Source organism: Micropterus dolomieu, linkage group LG13 (genome assembly GCF_021292245.1).
Source record: "Micropterus dolomieu isolate WLL.071019.BEF.003 ecotype Adirondacks linkage group LG13, ASM2129224v1, whole genome shotgun sequence".
Classification (NCBI taxonomy): domain Eukaryota; kingdom Metazoa; phylum Chordata; class Actinopteri; order Centrarchiformes; family Centrarchidae; genus Micropterus; species Micropterus dolomieu.
The window spans coordinates 17,189,664-17,205,606 of record NC_060162.1 but is presented as its reverse complement, the minus strand read 5'-3'; the positions used below and the strand labels follow the sequence as shown (position 1 = coordinate 17,205,606).

The following is a 15,943-nucleotide window of genomic DNA, read 5'->3' as shown; positions in this document are numbered from 1 at the left end:
TCTTTCTAACCCTCAGATTTATTCATATTTAAAAACAACTTTTGTAAAATTATCAGACTTTAAAAGCTCTCTCTGGTGCCACAAAAGGCTTTATTCAACTTTTGTCAAATGCACAGTACCACTCCTCAAGACCTGTACGCAGACAATATGTTATATAGGTGGAGTTAACTTTTACGCCATTTCAGACTCCTCGATTTTAAATGTCACTGTATAATTACTGTAGGTCTAAGAACTGTAGCAGTTGACAACAAGACACAAACATTTAGCACTGGCTTTATATTTGAATAGCAGCGGCAAGAGAAGGTCAAATCTTACAGTAGCCTACTGTGAATGAGAAGTGTAACTCTTGAGTTTTCCTAAAGCTCATAGGTCAGTGACAGAAATTCTTAAATACCAAGTGTCTCCATGTTTACACTTACACATTTTGTGATAACATGTAGCTAATTTAGGTAGTTGAGACACTATGGACACAGATTTGGTACAACAGCTTAAGCCATACAATCGGTTTGCATAGTTGATTAGTCACCGTGGACAAAAAATAAAAGAAAAAATACATTTAAGACCACTATAGCACACTGCTTTAGCTTCACTGCTTACATCCGTTTTATGTTTACAGTATTTATGATACTTCTAATATCTGAACTGAAATAATGAAGGACAGGTGCACTGCAGAATCAACAATGCATCACACAGTAGCTTTAGTCATAAACACATGTATTGTACTTTAATGCATCGTAAGGTACCTTTAATTCCACTGCCTGCAGTAAAAGCTTTCCTCATCATGTCACTGAACAGATTTTCACACCGATTTTGGCGGTCTTGTTAAATAAAGAATATTATCATCAAGGGGACATAGGAAGTCTAAGAAATCTGACAAAAGATCCCTTGAATAGTGTGACCAAAAAAAGGTGAGCAAACATAATATAAAAGGAAAAACAAAACAAAATATCTAACAAAATCAAAAACACAAGCTCATTTAAATCCTGCTTGTAAAATAAAAATATTAAGAATTTCTGATTAAATTCTGGATAACACAAACACGGCATGGGGAAGAATAATAAAGTCAAGTGCTTCAAACACTCCACCTCAACCTCTTTTGTTTTTTGTTTTTTTTTTTTAGAAAGAGAAATATAAAGTGCAGGACACATTCAGATGCAGAATTCCTTTCTGCAAACAAATATAGAGTAAAACTCTGTTAAGAGTTCAGCCCCCCCCCCCACCTTTTAGCTCCAACTCTGGTGTAGATCCCAGAATCGCGAACTTTATACAGCACACCACTGACAACAGTCTGCACAGGGCACTTGTATAAGGAAACTGGTGGTTGTGACTCGGCTTCTGATGCTGGGTACAGATGGCAAGCTGGTAAAGAAAATGTAAGCTAGTTTTGCTCTGGCCCATCACTGAACCAGAACAAATAAATACACAAAGCCCACGCAGGCCTAGTTAACCTTTATATACTGAAAGTGAATATTACTCCATCACCTTTGTGCCAGTTAAAATATGAGGCTTTGATTATGTGAATTCGTTGTAAAATACATTCCAAACGAGCACACTTCAGCTGATGAATAATAACGAAACTGACAAAGTGCCCTCTTTGCACCTTACATCATCATGCCTCTTGCACTCAAACACCTGGATACGTTGCCCCTCTAAAATGCATGTTTGCATCGTGTTATAAATGCAGAGTTATAATATTGTCTCACATACATAAAAACATGCGCTACTGTCTTCAGCTCATTATTCATCTTTGCCTTATGTCAAGCCACTTAAATTAACACAGCCAAGTGCACACCATAATTACTGTCATCTTCTACTGTTATCTCGTTGTGTGGGGACTGTGTGGAAATTCAACTGATTTTCCAGTGTTTTTGTATTACGACTTTTGTATTACGACTTTTGTATTACCGGAATGTGGGCATTACGGTCTGCACACTAAATCAAATGTGTCAAAGCATGATAATGGGAGATGTAAAGGAGGCAGTCTGATTACTTGCACACTTAACCTTCTCCAGACAACACTAGGAATACTTTTTTAGAAAACCAAAAACATTAAAAGCACTCTTATACTGCCTTCCAAGATATGCATGAACATCATCTCCCAAAGTGTTCAAAGCAAAAAGATGTTAGATCCTATTCTGCATCTGTAATAGCAGCACTCTCAAATCACCCTAATCATTTGTATTAACTTTAGAACTCTTGTTATACTTCGACAACAATCAGGTGATCCCACAGTAATGCATAACAAAAGCCAAGTAAATGTAAAACATTAACACTACCATCTTAAAACATCAGTTTTGTCTGATTATTTCAGACAACTGTGAGTCAGCTAACCGACCAATATACTGCATTGTTTAGCCTCTCCTGATGACAGACCTGTGGGATTAGCTGCAACTCTTGCACGGTCTCAACACCTGCACGGTGAATCTGACCGGAGCCCTTTTAATCCCACCCTTTTTACTCCTACATTGTTATTTGCCTGACAAGTTAACTGCTGGAGAAGACACAAACCAAACAAAAGTAACCACAATCGCAGCACACACGCTCTCTATATTTACTACAGATTCATTAAACACAGACAAACTGCTCTTTGTTCACTGGCATACAGCTAGCAGGTTAGCTTTTTGTGAACCACGGGGGGAAAAAAATGATAATATATGTGAGGCCACGTGTCTTTACCAAATATATAATAAAATAAATAAATTTAAAAAAAAGGTATGACAACTGACAAGAGATTGACAACAGAATCTGAAACTCAGATAAAAAGATTTCTTATTCCACACATAAAACCCCAGCTGCACTTTCAGATAAACAAACATGCTCAGAAGTAACTAATCATATGATTGCTTGCTTTTCTCCTCATGATTCCAACTTCACTCATTGGATTTGGTACCTAACTGACTTTATTGGTTTAGTATTCTTTGTGTTGTCTGGATTTTTATTTTCAATTTGTCAGTTTGTGTTGCTTTACAGGTGTTTCCCTTTTTCAGAAGGACCAGCTTGCATGATATAAATAACTCCCATCTGTAGAACCAGGGTTGTGGCACAACACATGAATGTAGCTCTGGCAAGAGAAACTGCAGGAACCAACTCGCCAAACGCCAACCACAGTGACACAATACCGACAACAGTGAGAAAAGTTTGTTGTCCGCGAACCATTATTTCCTGCAGGTTCTCCGATGAAAATGGCAGCTTAAAAGACTGCTCATGTCTCCTGCTCTGCGCTGGTGTTCTTTCAGCCTGGTCTGCTATGTGAAGAGGGGTTAAAACTCAGGTTGTTCCTAAATGGGGCGACGATGGAGATGGACGAAAAGCAGGGGGCCGATCCAACAATCCCTAGGAAGTTTCCATCATCCGCATATCGTCTGTTTCTGTGACGTCATCCTTTGTCCACCTCCCAGTGCTTGTCCAAAGTCCGGCCTCTATATAGCGCTTCATAGGATACTCTGACACCTAGTGGAGGGAGAGAAAGACAGGAGGGCCCAAAAAACATTCACAGGTGAGGATTGTCATGCAGATATCAAACTCAAAAATAGGTTTGAATGGAGCTGGAGAGAGACTCTGTGGGGGATTAATCTACTGCTGCCTAAATAGATGATTGTAATAGTTATGTAAATCAAAAGCAGGACCAGGAGAGCAAAGTTTCAGTTTCAACAGGCTTGACTGCATTCCTGGGCAGCCATCATTTTCCTCTGGGAGAAGAGGAGGAGGGTTTTTTTCCCTTCTCTCTGGTTAGATGTTTGGCAGGCTAGTCAAGCTGTGGGGCCAGCAGGGGGGAGGAGGAGGCCTCATTCTCTCTCACTTTACAAAAGCTCATTGTTTACCATTTGGCAGCTTTCACACTCTGCTTCATTTGCATATTGGAACACTGGCTTCAGCCAAACATCTCTTTCAAGTCTGTTCTCAGTTTACTTTGTCATATATAATATAGGCCTTCAATATGTATGAGACTGACATCTCTGAGCTACAGGGGAGTTATTTAAATTTTCTGTGATACCCGAGCTGCTGACACAATGATTAGGGGGAAGGTGAGGATATTATGTATTGTTTGGACTTGGAAAAGTATCTGCAAACATGCATACATATAAACTTTTTTTTTTTTTTAAATGCTTACATGCTCCCCAAAATTAAACTGTCTTAAAATTTCAGACACAATCCAGTCATCTGAAATTTACCTTTGGTTCTATCAGCGGTCCCACACCCCTTAGAAGGTGAAGAAGTCCATCTCCAGCAAAAGTGGATTTCATTTTTATCAATCCTTAACAACAAGGGGAATCAGGCTGGCAAAATAACCTTGCTTGCCTCTGAGCCTGTTTTTTTGTTTATGCCACCACGTGACAACTCTATGGCTGCTCAACATCCATACCCCCCTTGCAGTGGCCAAACCCTAGTTTGAGAACCACTGGGTTATATACCAATATGTATTCATTCATGACTTCAGACAGTCAGTAGTGAAGAATACAGCACATCAAAGACATGAATCAAACTGCCTAATATAGCCTATTCTTCTACCTGTTGTAACAGTTTCACTATGTATCTAAATAATGACACATACAGGACAACAGTTTAATTTCAATGGGCAACTTTTCTATAGTATATTTAGACAGACAAAAAGAGACATTATCCAATGTGTTGCTTAACAGTTTCAAGATTGCACAACAGTGGAACACATAAAACATGACTAATTAAAAGTACTGCCTTTTCTCATTTGCACTCCTGCTAGGTTACCCTCCTCATCCTAACCAAAAAAGCTGGTCTCACTGATGACATCAGCAACACGATCAACTCCAGGTCCTGGTATGTAGGTAAAAAAAAAACCACAAGTGCCACCTTGCGCTGTGTTATCTTTAATTCCAATGAATCCCTCCCTGCCGTTGCCGTTTATGAACAACAGTTGAAACATGTGACTTGAAACTGAGCATAAGCAAGCAAATGTGAAAATAGTTATTTTGAGACAATGAAACACCAGTGCTGGAGTTTTAAAATCCAACTAAAGGTGACCTTTGCAAGTTCTTTATATCAGAGGACTAATATACAACAGCTCAATGGTGCCATCTTACAGCTGTGTGTGGTAACTGCAAAAGCCTATAACTATAAGGCTCACTGGGAAAAGGAGAGAAGGAGCACTTACAGGAGGTAAACAGTCCAGGGCTTCTTTGGGGTCAAATCTGCAGTTTGTGCCAGCATTCTGTTGTTCACCATTGTTGACTGTGTCACCTCTACACTTGACTGCGTACTCTTTCACTCTGTGTTTGAAGGCCTCAAGCTCTGTATGGAAGACTTCCAAGTAGACGTCTTGTCCGTCCTATACAGCAACAAAGGCAACAATATTATGAAAACAAGGTGCAAGATGGCTAAAAAGGAAACCACATTAATTTGAGGATTCAAACACATTAATATGAGGATTCAAATTAATGTGAAGACGATTTCAATCAGACAGAGTCTTGCACAACCCATAACAAAAACTGGAAAATCCAAGTGTAAAGCCAAATTTCTAAAATAATCTCCTGTTGTTACACTGCATTAACATGCACTACAGGGCAGAGCTGGTGACTCTGTACTGTACAGATAGGTACACAGGTAGGTGCAGTATGTTCACATACAGTATTAATCAGACTTGTGCGTCTTACTTTGGCTTTGTGGAAGAACTGTCTGAAGCAGCCTCGAGGATCCTGCTGAGAGTTTGAGGCCATCTCTAGAATGAACTGCATGACTACAGCTTGGTGCGCCACCTGCTCCATCAGCGCTTCTTTCTGCAGGACACAAACTGAATTCTAATTACTGAATTTTAATACTTAACATCTATGCAGTATGTATGTTTATAATGTCTTTAAAGCTACTTAAGAGTGTAAACTCAGTGGAGGATCAGCACACACATTATTTGTGGCAAGGTTCAGAAAGCATCTCACTAAATGTCTGAAGGTTCTCAGTCATCAAGGTTATCCAACAAAGGTTCAAATCAAGGGCAACTGGACTTGGGTGAAGATACTAGAAGACGTTTCGTCCCTCATCCAAGAGACTTCTTCAGTTCTGAAATGACCAGTAGGGAAACTCAGCTATTTAACCTCTATGGGGTCGTTTGCCAAGATCATCGATACTGCTGGTTTGTTAGTGCTCCTTGCTGTTGTAACGACAGTCGTTATGGTCGTTAGAAACTACCTGTGGCCAAGTCTGAAGACCAGCGTTGGCATCTTCAACTGAGGCCAAGAGGTTATGTTTGTTAAGTTCCCTGGTAATTGATGAAAGGACAGCATTGTAAGTGGGGGATAAGTGGTGGCGTAGACCCCCTCATCTGTTCAGCGAGGGCTTTTCAACCCGGGTGTAAATGGGTTGCTTGACACCTCTTTCAAACCATCCATCTTCTCTGTCTAAAATGTGCACCTGGTGATCTTCAAACGAGTGTCCTTTATCCTTCAGATGTAAATAAACTGCTGAGTCTTGACCTGAGAAGTTTAAGCTTCTGTGTTGAGCCATGCGTTTGTGTAGTGGTTGTTTAGTTTCCCCTAATGTACAGGTCTGTGCATTCCTCACTGCATTGGACCGCATACACTAGATTGCTTTTCTTGTGTTTGGGTGTGCGGTCTTTGGGATGGACCAGTATCTGTCTTAGCGTGTTCAAATAGTTTCCCTAATAGTCATCTGAGAACTGAAGAAGTCTCTTGGATGAGGGACTAAACGTCTTCTAGTATCTTCAACAAAGTGCCCTTGATTTGAACATCTCACTAAACATCTGACACCTTCATATTTTAAGTTGGCGCCAAGACAAAGGGGACCCACTAAACATATCCAACACCTGAATACCTAAGGGAATTCTTAAAGTCACTGCGTGTGTAAGCACACTGCCTCACCCCCTAAACTTTTTTTATCACCAACAAATCCTCTGATAAGAGTCTAAGCTACAATGAATTTATTGTGACGGCCCCCCCTGCAGGGTTCATACTGCTGTTGGTGTGCTTTCTGTCTCCAGGGCTGCAGACCTGAATGGCAGGGTAATCAGCGGCATGGGACACACCTGGGCCCGGTGTGCCCCATGCATATGAGCCAGAGTCAGTCTTGGGCTGCGTTCGAAAAATCTTTTTTGCTTAGGAAGTTCCTAACTGAGTGAAGTGAACCGGAACTATTTCAGTGGCAGCCATGATAAGAGCAGTTCAAATTCTCTAAAAGCTAAGTAAAGGTGCCTCAATGCTTCCTTTCATATCTCCTTTAGCATAGGGTACACCTGACCATCCTTTAAGAAAGGAAAGGACAGAATGCCATCCCACAATTCCTTGTGGCGGCAACATTTAAAGTGGGGCACGTTCTCAAACTCAAACAATAAAACCCATGAACCACATTTATCAAGATCCTTGCAACACAGACGCACATTATGATACTTTAATAAGACTCACAATTACCTTCTTTCTTTTGGTTTGTTTTCTTTTGGCTTTTTTGTAATCTAATACTGTTTCAACACCGTTTTATGTTTCGGGTTATTGAAATAAGCCATTACGTGTTTTCTACAATACAAAAAAATAATAAACCAACCATGAGGGATAAAGGAGGTTGATCACCATGTAAGTTACCATTGGCTATTAAGCCTTTTCTCTCTTATATGCATATTAGCAAGTTATGGCATATATCTTAAACTGTCAACAATAACTGAGACCCATGCGAGCTGTTACTAGTCTTGTAACGTGGTCAAAGTGAGGATAATGTTGCAGCATGTAGCCAAACGTTATGTACTGCAGCCTTCAGCAAATAAATTTTACTTCAGTCACAGATGCTGACACCCTCGCCTTAATAAAGGCAAAGATCAAACTGGATAACCTCTACAGTAGGCGTTTCCCCACACACTGATTTATTTGTGGCGGTCTGCCACATTATCAACGCTGATTTTCGATTGATTTTGTTACTATTTAAAATGGGTAAAATCGTATTTGATGACAGAACTCCGCACAGCGCATATATTCTCCCAGCATCTCCTCTCGCCCCGTCGCTCTCTCTCCCTCTCTCGGCACAGTTACGCTGTCATTCTGTGGGAAACACTGTATTTACATACAATTGGGATTCATGTTGATAAATACGCCGGGTGTATGGAGGGTGAGTGTGAGCAAGCATTCTCAATGTGACAACCCTGTCCATTGTTTAGTTACTGGTAGGCTACCTTATCTGCCTTTTTGCCATCTTGGTTATTAAGTAATATATTCCACCGTGTCGTCCACATTTAGATGGCCTGCATTACAACAACATGGGGCGCAGTGTCAAAGATGCGCTTTTTGTAGTCCATCTTCAGAACATTGTAGTTTCATCACGTCAGTAAAATCTGCCGTTGCATAATTACGTCGCTTAGAAAAGAGCAGTCGGATTCTCTTAGATCCGCCATCTTCTTTTCCTAAGTCCTTACGGATTCTCCTTCACATCTTTCCTTGACCTTTCCATCGAGGTCAAGGAAAGGTGGTTAAGGAAAGGAGAATTTTGACTTTTCGGATGCAGCCTTGGGTTATGACCTCCTCATCTCACGGCTTCCTTTGTTTGTTTGGTTTCTTGTCTTTGTTTTTACAGCACAACATCCATGCAGCACATTTTCATTCATCCACCCTACACTACTGACCTTACAGATTCTTCCCACTCATTGGTTTTGCTTATTTTCTTATTAATAAATCACTTTGTTATTTAGTTTACCCGTGTCTCTCCCATTTTTGTTACAGTCCAAGAGCCAGGCTGTGACATTATTCACCTTGCAAATACATTCAGTGCAGCCACAGTGAGATTTAGCCTCTGTGCCATACATGTAGAACATGTTGTCCAGAAACACATGAAAGCTTACCGACGCATAGGCCTTGCTCACTGATGACATTTTGACATGTGATAGTAAAAAAAGCACAGGTTTCACTAATAAAATAATTGACAGGCTGAGCTGTATTTAGCTGCTTCGGTTAGTTTCAGGGTCCTGCTATTGCGTGTGCCGGCTGACTAAGACACTTTAATGAACATCTGTGCCTTTCCTACAATGCCAAGTCAAAACCTCTGACAATATCAATTGCAATAGGCCTTTTTCTCAGCAGTAGGGTTTATGCCAGAACTACCTCGCAGCAGCATTTTCAGTGTTTGCAGATGTGTACATGCTCAGGCACACAATTCCATGTTTACGCTGCTTTTCTTGTTCGACAAGAGAAATGAACTACACTGGCTGCGTTCATCAAAATTAAGGAATATGCCACCCACTTCAACTACGTGGCCCTTATGTGCATAGACAGAAATAGACTTCCCTGCCACAGAGGCATCAACTGTATCAGGCTGTGACTGGTTAGCAGGATGAATTCCTTGTGTTTTTTTGTTGAGGTATTGTTGATAATAAAAAAAAAATAACACCAAGTACATTACCCCTTCTCGCTGTAGGGTAATGCACCAAAGAATTAAGTAGTTGGCTGTTTCCTCACAGATGAGCTGAGGCATGTGTGCAAGGAATCGCTGACTGTCGTCCCATCTCCGCAACATACCTGACAAACAGAGAAAAAGCATATCAGTTTGTTGTCTGAAGACATTAGAAAAAGGACCATATGGGTGATTTATCATGTAAAATTACTGTCAAAGAAAAAAATGCAGATGCAGATCCAAAGTATCTTGTACATTTATAGACTGATTTCCTTCCTTCCAGCAGAAACACTTTTAACAACATTTTATAATATGAAAATGACCTTGAAGACATAACACTGTTTTGAGGAGGCAATTCATCCTAATGAATTTTTAGTTTTTGTAAAAGTTATTTATTTGTGGCATGGTAAAATTTGAACGTAAAGACTGACTCATCTACACAACTCAAATGCAGTGCAAACTGCCTTTACTGCATTTTAGAGGCACTTTTATAAAGACTTAAATACGAAGTACTGAATTTGGATAAAACACCAACTGTAACTGAAACTATTCTGTAACTGACATGAGCAGGGAGTTGCTGAAAAACAGTAGATAGCTTTTTCTAACACAGTCGGGTGTAATGTGTTGAGATGAAATTCCTTCATAAATATTAATCACCCGAGTGTTCACATGAAAACTGAATTATATGATCTCTTCTAGTGAAACTGGAGGAGAAATCCTGCCTACAGTTGCAGGAGCCACAAGTTCAATAGATAACATTTAATTTAAATAAAAACAAGACAGGCTTTTTTTTTTTTACCTTTAATCTGAGGATAAGACAATTCTTATTAGAAACGTCAGATTTGGCATCTCACCAAAATGCCTGAGCTCTTGTTCATACTTCTGGAGAAACGTGTTGCACTTGTCCTGGTCCATTTCTACAGGTTGACTTTGGACATTGATGATACTCTGAAGAAGAAAGAAGACATTAACTGTTGATGACGTTACTACACGGTCAGTAGAAAGTAGGTACACATTGTCAAATAAGTTTAAAGGTTCAGTGTGTAAGATTTAGTGGCATCTAGTGGTGAGGGTTGTGAATTGCAACCAACCTTCCAGTCTACCACTGCCCCCTACCATTTCAAAGAGCGTAGGACAGCTACAGTGGCTGACACAGCACAAAAGGTGTCTCTTTTGAGATAATAGAGAGTAGCCAATCAAGAAATTACGTTTCTTTAGGTATATTTATTAAGAAATTATTAAGGCTGTCCCTGACTAAGGATTTACATAGTCGAATCAGAACCGTAAAAGTCTCGCCTGTAGTCGACTGATCGTCAAATCATGTGTGTTTTTGTGCGCGGTGATTGCGAGCCGGAGAGGGTAGCTCCGCTTTAATCTTGAGAAGCTGCAGAGCTGCAGTTTCTATTCATTCAACTTACACTCGCTCTCTCTCTCGCCTGTCATTCACCGGTCTTGTGTAGAGTTTAGCGTGCATTCCGTGCTGCCGACAACTGCATCCACATCACGGTTCCTCGCGGGTCTATTTTAAGTAGCCGGTTTATCAACAATGATAAATTATCCGAGAGTCCCCCGAGGGGCAGACAACTTGGCACAACACCAGTGAATCTGGGGCACCGTCTCTTCAGCAAGTGTCCCTCTTCTGCCACTGCACACATAAATGCTACGCGTACACATGCGCACTAACAACCCAGGGTTAGGATTACAATTTAGGATTTATGTACACACTTTAAAGTTTTATTCTTTTTACATGTGTATTTACAGCATTAAACGTTGAACTGTATATTGTAATAGGCCGTATATTTACTTATTGGGAGAAAACTGGTAGTTTTCGACTATTCGGGGTCAGCCCTAGAAATTATATTTATTTAATTATTCAGTAAAAACATACGTTATTGTGACTTGGCCGCTGACAGATAACATGGAAAGTGTAAGTCAAGAGTGTGAAACACTGTCACTGTCTCTGCACCACAGACCATTATAAACTACACATTAAAGTTTATACAAACATTGACAAGGGAAACACATTCATTCTCTCTGTGATTATGGACCATCGCCAAAACTGCCCACCAGCAATAATATCTGGCCTGCTGCCAGATTACGGTGCTTTGATAGAAAATTTAAATAAATAAATAAATAAATACTTTGATAGCGGTGCCGAAATAGATCTCACTCATGACAGCAACAGTCACTCACATAATCACCTCCTCTTTAGTGGTTTTGCCTACAAAATAAAAGCACGACAAGCTTGTCTACTGTAATGCTATATTTGGAATTTACTTTGAAAAATTCTGAATGACATTAAGATTCTGTAGCCTGCTTGACACACCTCTGAAAGAGCCGTCAGCCTGGAGAGACTGGGGAATTGCAAACGCGTCTGTAGGATGATGGATGAGAATCAAACACCGAAACACAAACAGTGCAACACATGCCGTGATCTAAGAAAAATTCGCTAAAGAATCCATTTGTTGAGAAAGACAAAAAGTCCTGAGGTTGGATCGAACACTCAACCCTTAAGCTGATGACACACGGGTCAACTTTTTGAGCAATGTTGCTGGGCAATCTTGCTAGTGGCAAGTCCGACTATGTTTTGAACGGATAGCGGTGGTGAGGGGAGGGTGGTGGAGTGATGGGGGAAGGGGATTACGGTAGTAATTTTTACTCATTACCATTGACGGCAACATTGCCCAGCACCATTGCTCTAAAAGTTGCTCCGTGTATCATCAGCTTAACGTGATGTGTCAGCACAGCCTATTCTACCAGCAGTAGAACAAGAAGAACGCAGTGACGAAAAGCGCTGTTTGTCCGTTCTCAGCTACTGTAGAAACGACGACGTCCATATAAGGGGGTGCCAGCGGTTATGTACATATAAATGGCTCATTCTAAGGTAATAAAAACATAATGGTTTATAATGTAAGGTCTTTGAACACCACTGAGAACATAGTTATGGAACTTATATTGCATTTCTGTCGATTGAACCTCTGAAGTATTCAACACTGGACCCTTAAGAGAATTTTTCAGTCGTGATTTTGTTTGCTTTAAATTTTCCGCACCAGCTTTACTGTATGTATCACAATAGCTCAGTTAAGAATGTATAAAGCCAAACACTTTGTACGCTCACCCTATCGAATACGTCCCAACTTCCGACAGCTCCGAGCACAGGACTGCGGCTGGGCTCCTGACCTCCCAGCATGCTCTCCTTGCGGCGCCACTCCTCCTCGGTGTGTGTGAGTTCTGTGGGGCAGGCCAGAGTCCGAGCGCGTTCCTGCTCCAGGGACTCCGAGCTGTGGACGCCAAGAGAACACAGCTGATCCTGGGCCTCGGCCAGTCTCCAGCTGGAGACGATAGAAGCCTTCACACAGCGCTGCTGGCTCTGGCACAGTGACGCCATGGCACAATCACAAAGATGCGATGATGGAGACTGGTGTGTAAGTAAATGGAGGACAAAAGGATTGGGACATGAGAGAAACGGAACATACTGTCATTGTTATTGTGCTTTGACCAAATTAGGCTAGAGAAGTAATATTTTCTGTTGAACCTACCAAGGTGGTATCTCCACCAACCAAACCTGAGGTCAATAACCTCCAATTTCCACAGGGCCCAGATGGTAAAAGCACTTTGGTGTGAATTTATTTAAATTCTTTTTTTCTCAATTTTGAAATACCTTGTTGACAATAATTTGAAATAGGCTGTGAATTTCTCAATTTGCACCGTTCAGAAACAGTACTGGGTTAAAGATACTACACAGGTTTCAAAATGTTTTCTTTTTGTTTATTCTGAAGTTGAAAACAGAAGTCAAAATATAACATAACATAATAACACAATAAATAACACTTCTCAAAAACTCACAACTTAATTGCATTGTTTACAATAGGTCAACCAAGGAAGCACCTGGTGAAGTAATGTCCAATTATCTAAAATCGTCAGATTGCCTGCCCCTAAGGAGAGGACACATTAACATCCTCCTGAGGAGAGAGGAATTAAATCAGCTTCATCCTTTCCCCCCTCCCCATGTTTTCTAAATAGTCTGAGTGCATCTTTTTCCACAGAATGATTGGCTCTAGGAGTGAACAGCTGACACCTACAAACTGCCTGCTCAATCACAAACTAAATGTGGCCGCAGGCTTTTAAGCTTTCCTGACCTATAACCAGGCTGTATTTGGTACAGGGTGGGGTGAGAGGGCTAAAAATAAAGAAATGCTTGTTTCCTTACCCATGGCTACCCAGACAGCAAATGCCTCACACAAACACACAGCTGTCAGTGTCCGAGAATACCAAGGGACCTTGGGGAATGGGAGAGTGAACTGCTGCTTCATGTCCTGGCCAACACTGGGTTTGCGTCTGGTTAGCACTTTAGCATTCAGCCTGGACTCTGATGTTTTGAACAGTTGTTTGGTAAATGTGATGGCAGCCACTCCCTCCAAGCTAACTGATGGCTAAAACGATGGTGAAGGCAGAAAATGGGACCAGTCACCAGCCCACACGTTGTGCAAGGTAACTGAGAAGTAATCGAACTTGGCATGAACTCACCTAATGATAAGTAGGCTTAGCTAGTTAGCATGCTTTAAATACCATTCCTTTACCTCTGTCATAAGGAGTCAACAACGGACAGCTAGCATGAGCTAATTACCTGCTGGTGAGGATAACCACCACCGAAGTCCCTGTCTGTTGAAGCTGGGTCCCTGCTCAAGTCTTCATCGGGGTAAACTGAAGCTCCGTTGCCCAGCCACTCCATCCCTGCTCAGCAACCAGCTGGCTAGCTCTGCTTATGCTAGCCGTGTTGGATCAATCACTGTGTTGCTGTCTTTGACCAGCTGTCTGCCACAGATATGTTTAATAAGGTTGAGAAGTCAGCAGAGCCGACAGGGAACTGTGATGCACCGCGTCGGGGAGTTCCGCTCCTTTAAATGACAACATATAACTACAATAGCAACAGTGCTAAGCAGCCCAGCTACGTCTTTTTACTGGGTGACAAACAGAGCACGTGGTAAACAACTTGACCACGTGACACGGCTTCAAGCATTTCTACTGAGTTCTATTCATTTCTAGTAATTTCTTCTGTACTGAATGGACAGGGCTCTGTAGTCAAGTGTGAAGACAACATCAGATGGAAAATTATAGAGCAATTCACGATAAAATATAAAGAGAAACTTTGTGTGGAATTATCCGTAGATATGGCCACAATAATTTCTTGGATACAGTTGTAAACAATTTTTTTTTCAGGCTAAGAGGTACCTATAAGTGTTCAAATTAAAGCCCTTTCTGGGTCGGATCTGAACTAAATACCTGATTGTAGTTTGATTATGAAATGGTAAATATGTTGCATTCACCTTATTTTCTGGATTGGCAGTGTTCTCCTGTCCTTTGGGTCTGTGGGTAATACGCATCCACAATTTCTTCTTGAATAATCTTCTTTAATTAACACCGAGATGCATGACAGTTAACATACACTCCCTTTTTGACTGCTACATACTCTGTTTCCCCCTGGAAATTACGGCATGTACGAAACAAATTAGTCTGCTCTGAAACAAGGGGGGATGAAAGCAACTTGAATGCTACACACATAAATGAAATAATAATATCACAGCTAAGTGCTACAAATGATAATAATGAATAATTACTATATGTAATATAAACTAAATTCTGCAAGTCCATCTACTATTATGGTAGGCTATTACTCCTACTGAAACATAAAATGTAACCACAGTATACTCTACACTTTTATATGCAACATAACTTGGTGTCATGAACTTAAGTATCCAAAATATATAATGTGTACAGTAACTAAGGTTAAACATTTAAATAAGGTTAGACTCAAATAGATAAAATAAGTAAATTCATCAGTCAAAATAATTGTACTCATGTTGTATATATTTGAGTCTGTAAATAAAACATATAACAAATATGTGTTTTTTATAAGCAAAGGCGTTCTGACTAATGATTGGTAGACTATGGTGCACGGTGGTTTCAAGAGGTTTTTCTATGTTTACATTTACAGTACACTTCAAAGAAAAATTACTGTTGTGAAGTCATCCTGTAGGCCTCGGTCATATTACGGTACATATTTTAATGTAACCACTTAAACGAAGCCAAATGAGTAAATCTGTTTATTGTGTTTTTTAAAGCACGTATTAAACTGTTGTTATTCTATTCGGCTATGTGGAAAACAGATCATGGGGAAAAAACATCAAGTATGTTTTTGAAAAATGTTTCCGCCTTCCTTGACCAGAAGGTGGCAGTAGTGTACTTTGAACCTGCACGACATCATCCATTGACAACCAATCAGCAGCTCGAGAATTTCCTTCAGGTTCGTGTGCCCGGCTCTTAGTACTACAGGCGGCATTACATACAGTGTTTATCGCTCCCGATAAACTCCATAAATTAGAAATCTGACGTTAAAGGTATTTATATTTTGCTGATAGAATTATTACGTGGTTAAGGGGTTACAGTATGTAAATCCTGACCAATAAAACCGGGTTTGTGTACAGTGTGAGGGCAAGACCTTCCTGGAACCATATTGCAGGGCAAAATAGCAAAGAATCAAAAAAAGTCCACTGGTACCGTACAGTCTATTGCTGCGTTCCAGGCAACTCGG

At 40.6% G+C, this 15,943-nt stretch overlaps 1 protein-coding gene and 1 long non-coding RNA gene across 2 annotated transcripts; one reads left to right on the top strand and one right to left on the bottom strand.

Moving 5' to 3' along the window:
- Positions 1-71: 71 nt before the first annotated feature.
- On the bottom strand, positions 72-14,317 carry cdc37l1 (cell division cycle 37-like 1). Its single transcript, XM_046066751.1, has 7 exons — positions 13,979-14,317; positions 12,470-12,769; positions 10,206-10,299; positions 9,361-9,476; positions 5,628-5,750; positions 5,129-5,302; positions 72-3,450 (listed from the first exon to the last, which is right to left on the bottom strand). Exons 1-7 carry the CDS (start codon positions 14,081-14,083, stop codon positions 3,334-3,336), a joined length of 1,029 nt encoding a protein of 342 aa, XP_045922707.1. The 5' UTR covers positions 14,084-14,317; the 3' UTR covers positions 72-3,333.
- Positions 13,320-14,631, top strand: LOC123981695. Its single transcript, XR_006827809.1, has 2 exons — positions 13,320-13,842; positions 13,944-14,631. It is a non-coding gene; the product is annotated as an uncharacterized LOC123981695 (long non-coding RNA).
- The last annotated feature ends 1,312 nt before the right edge of the window (positions 14,632-15,943 follow it).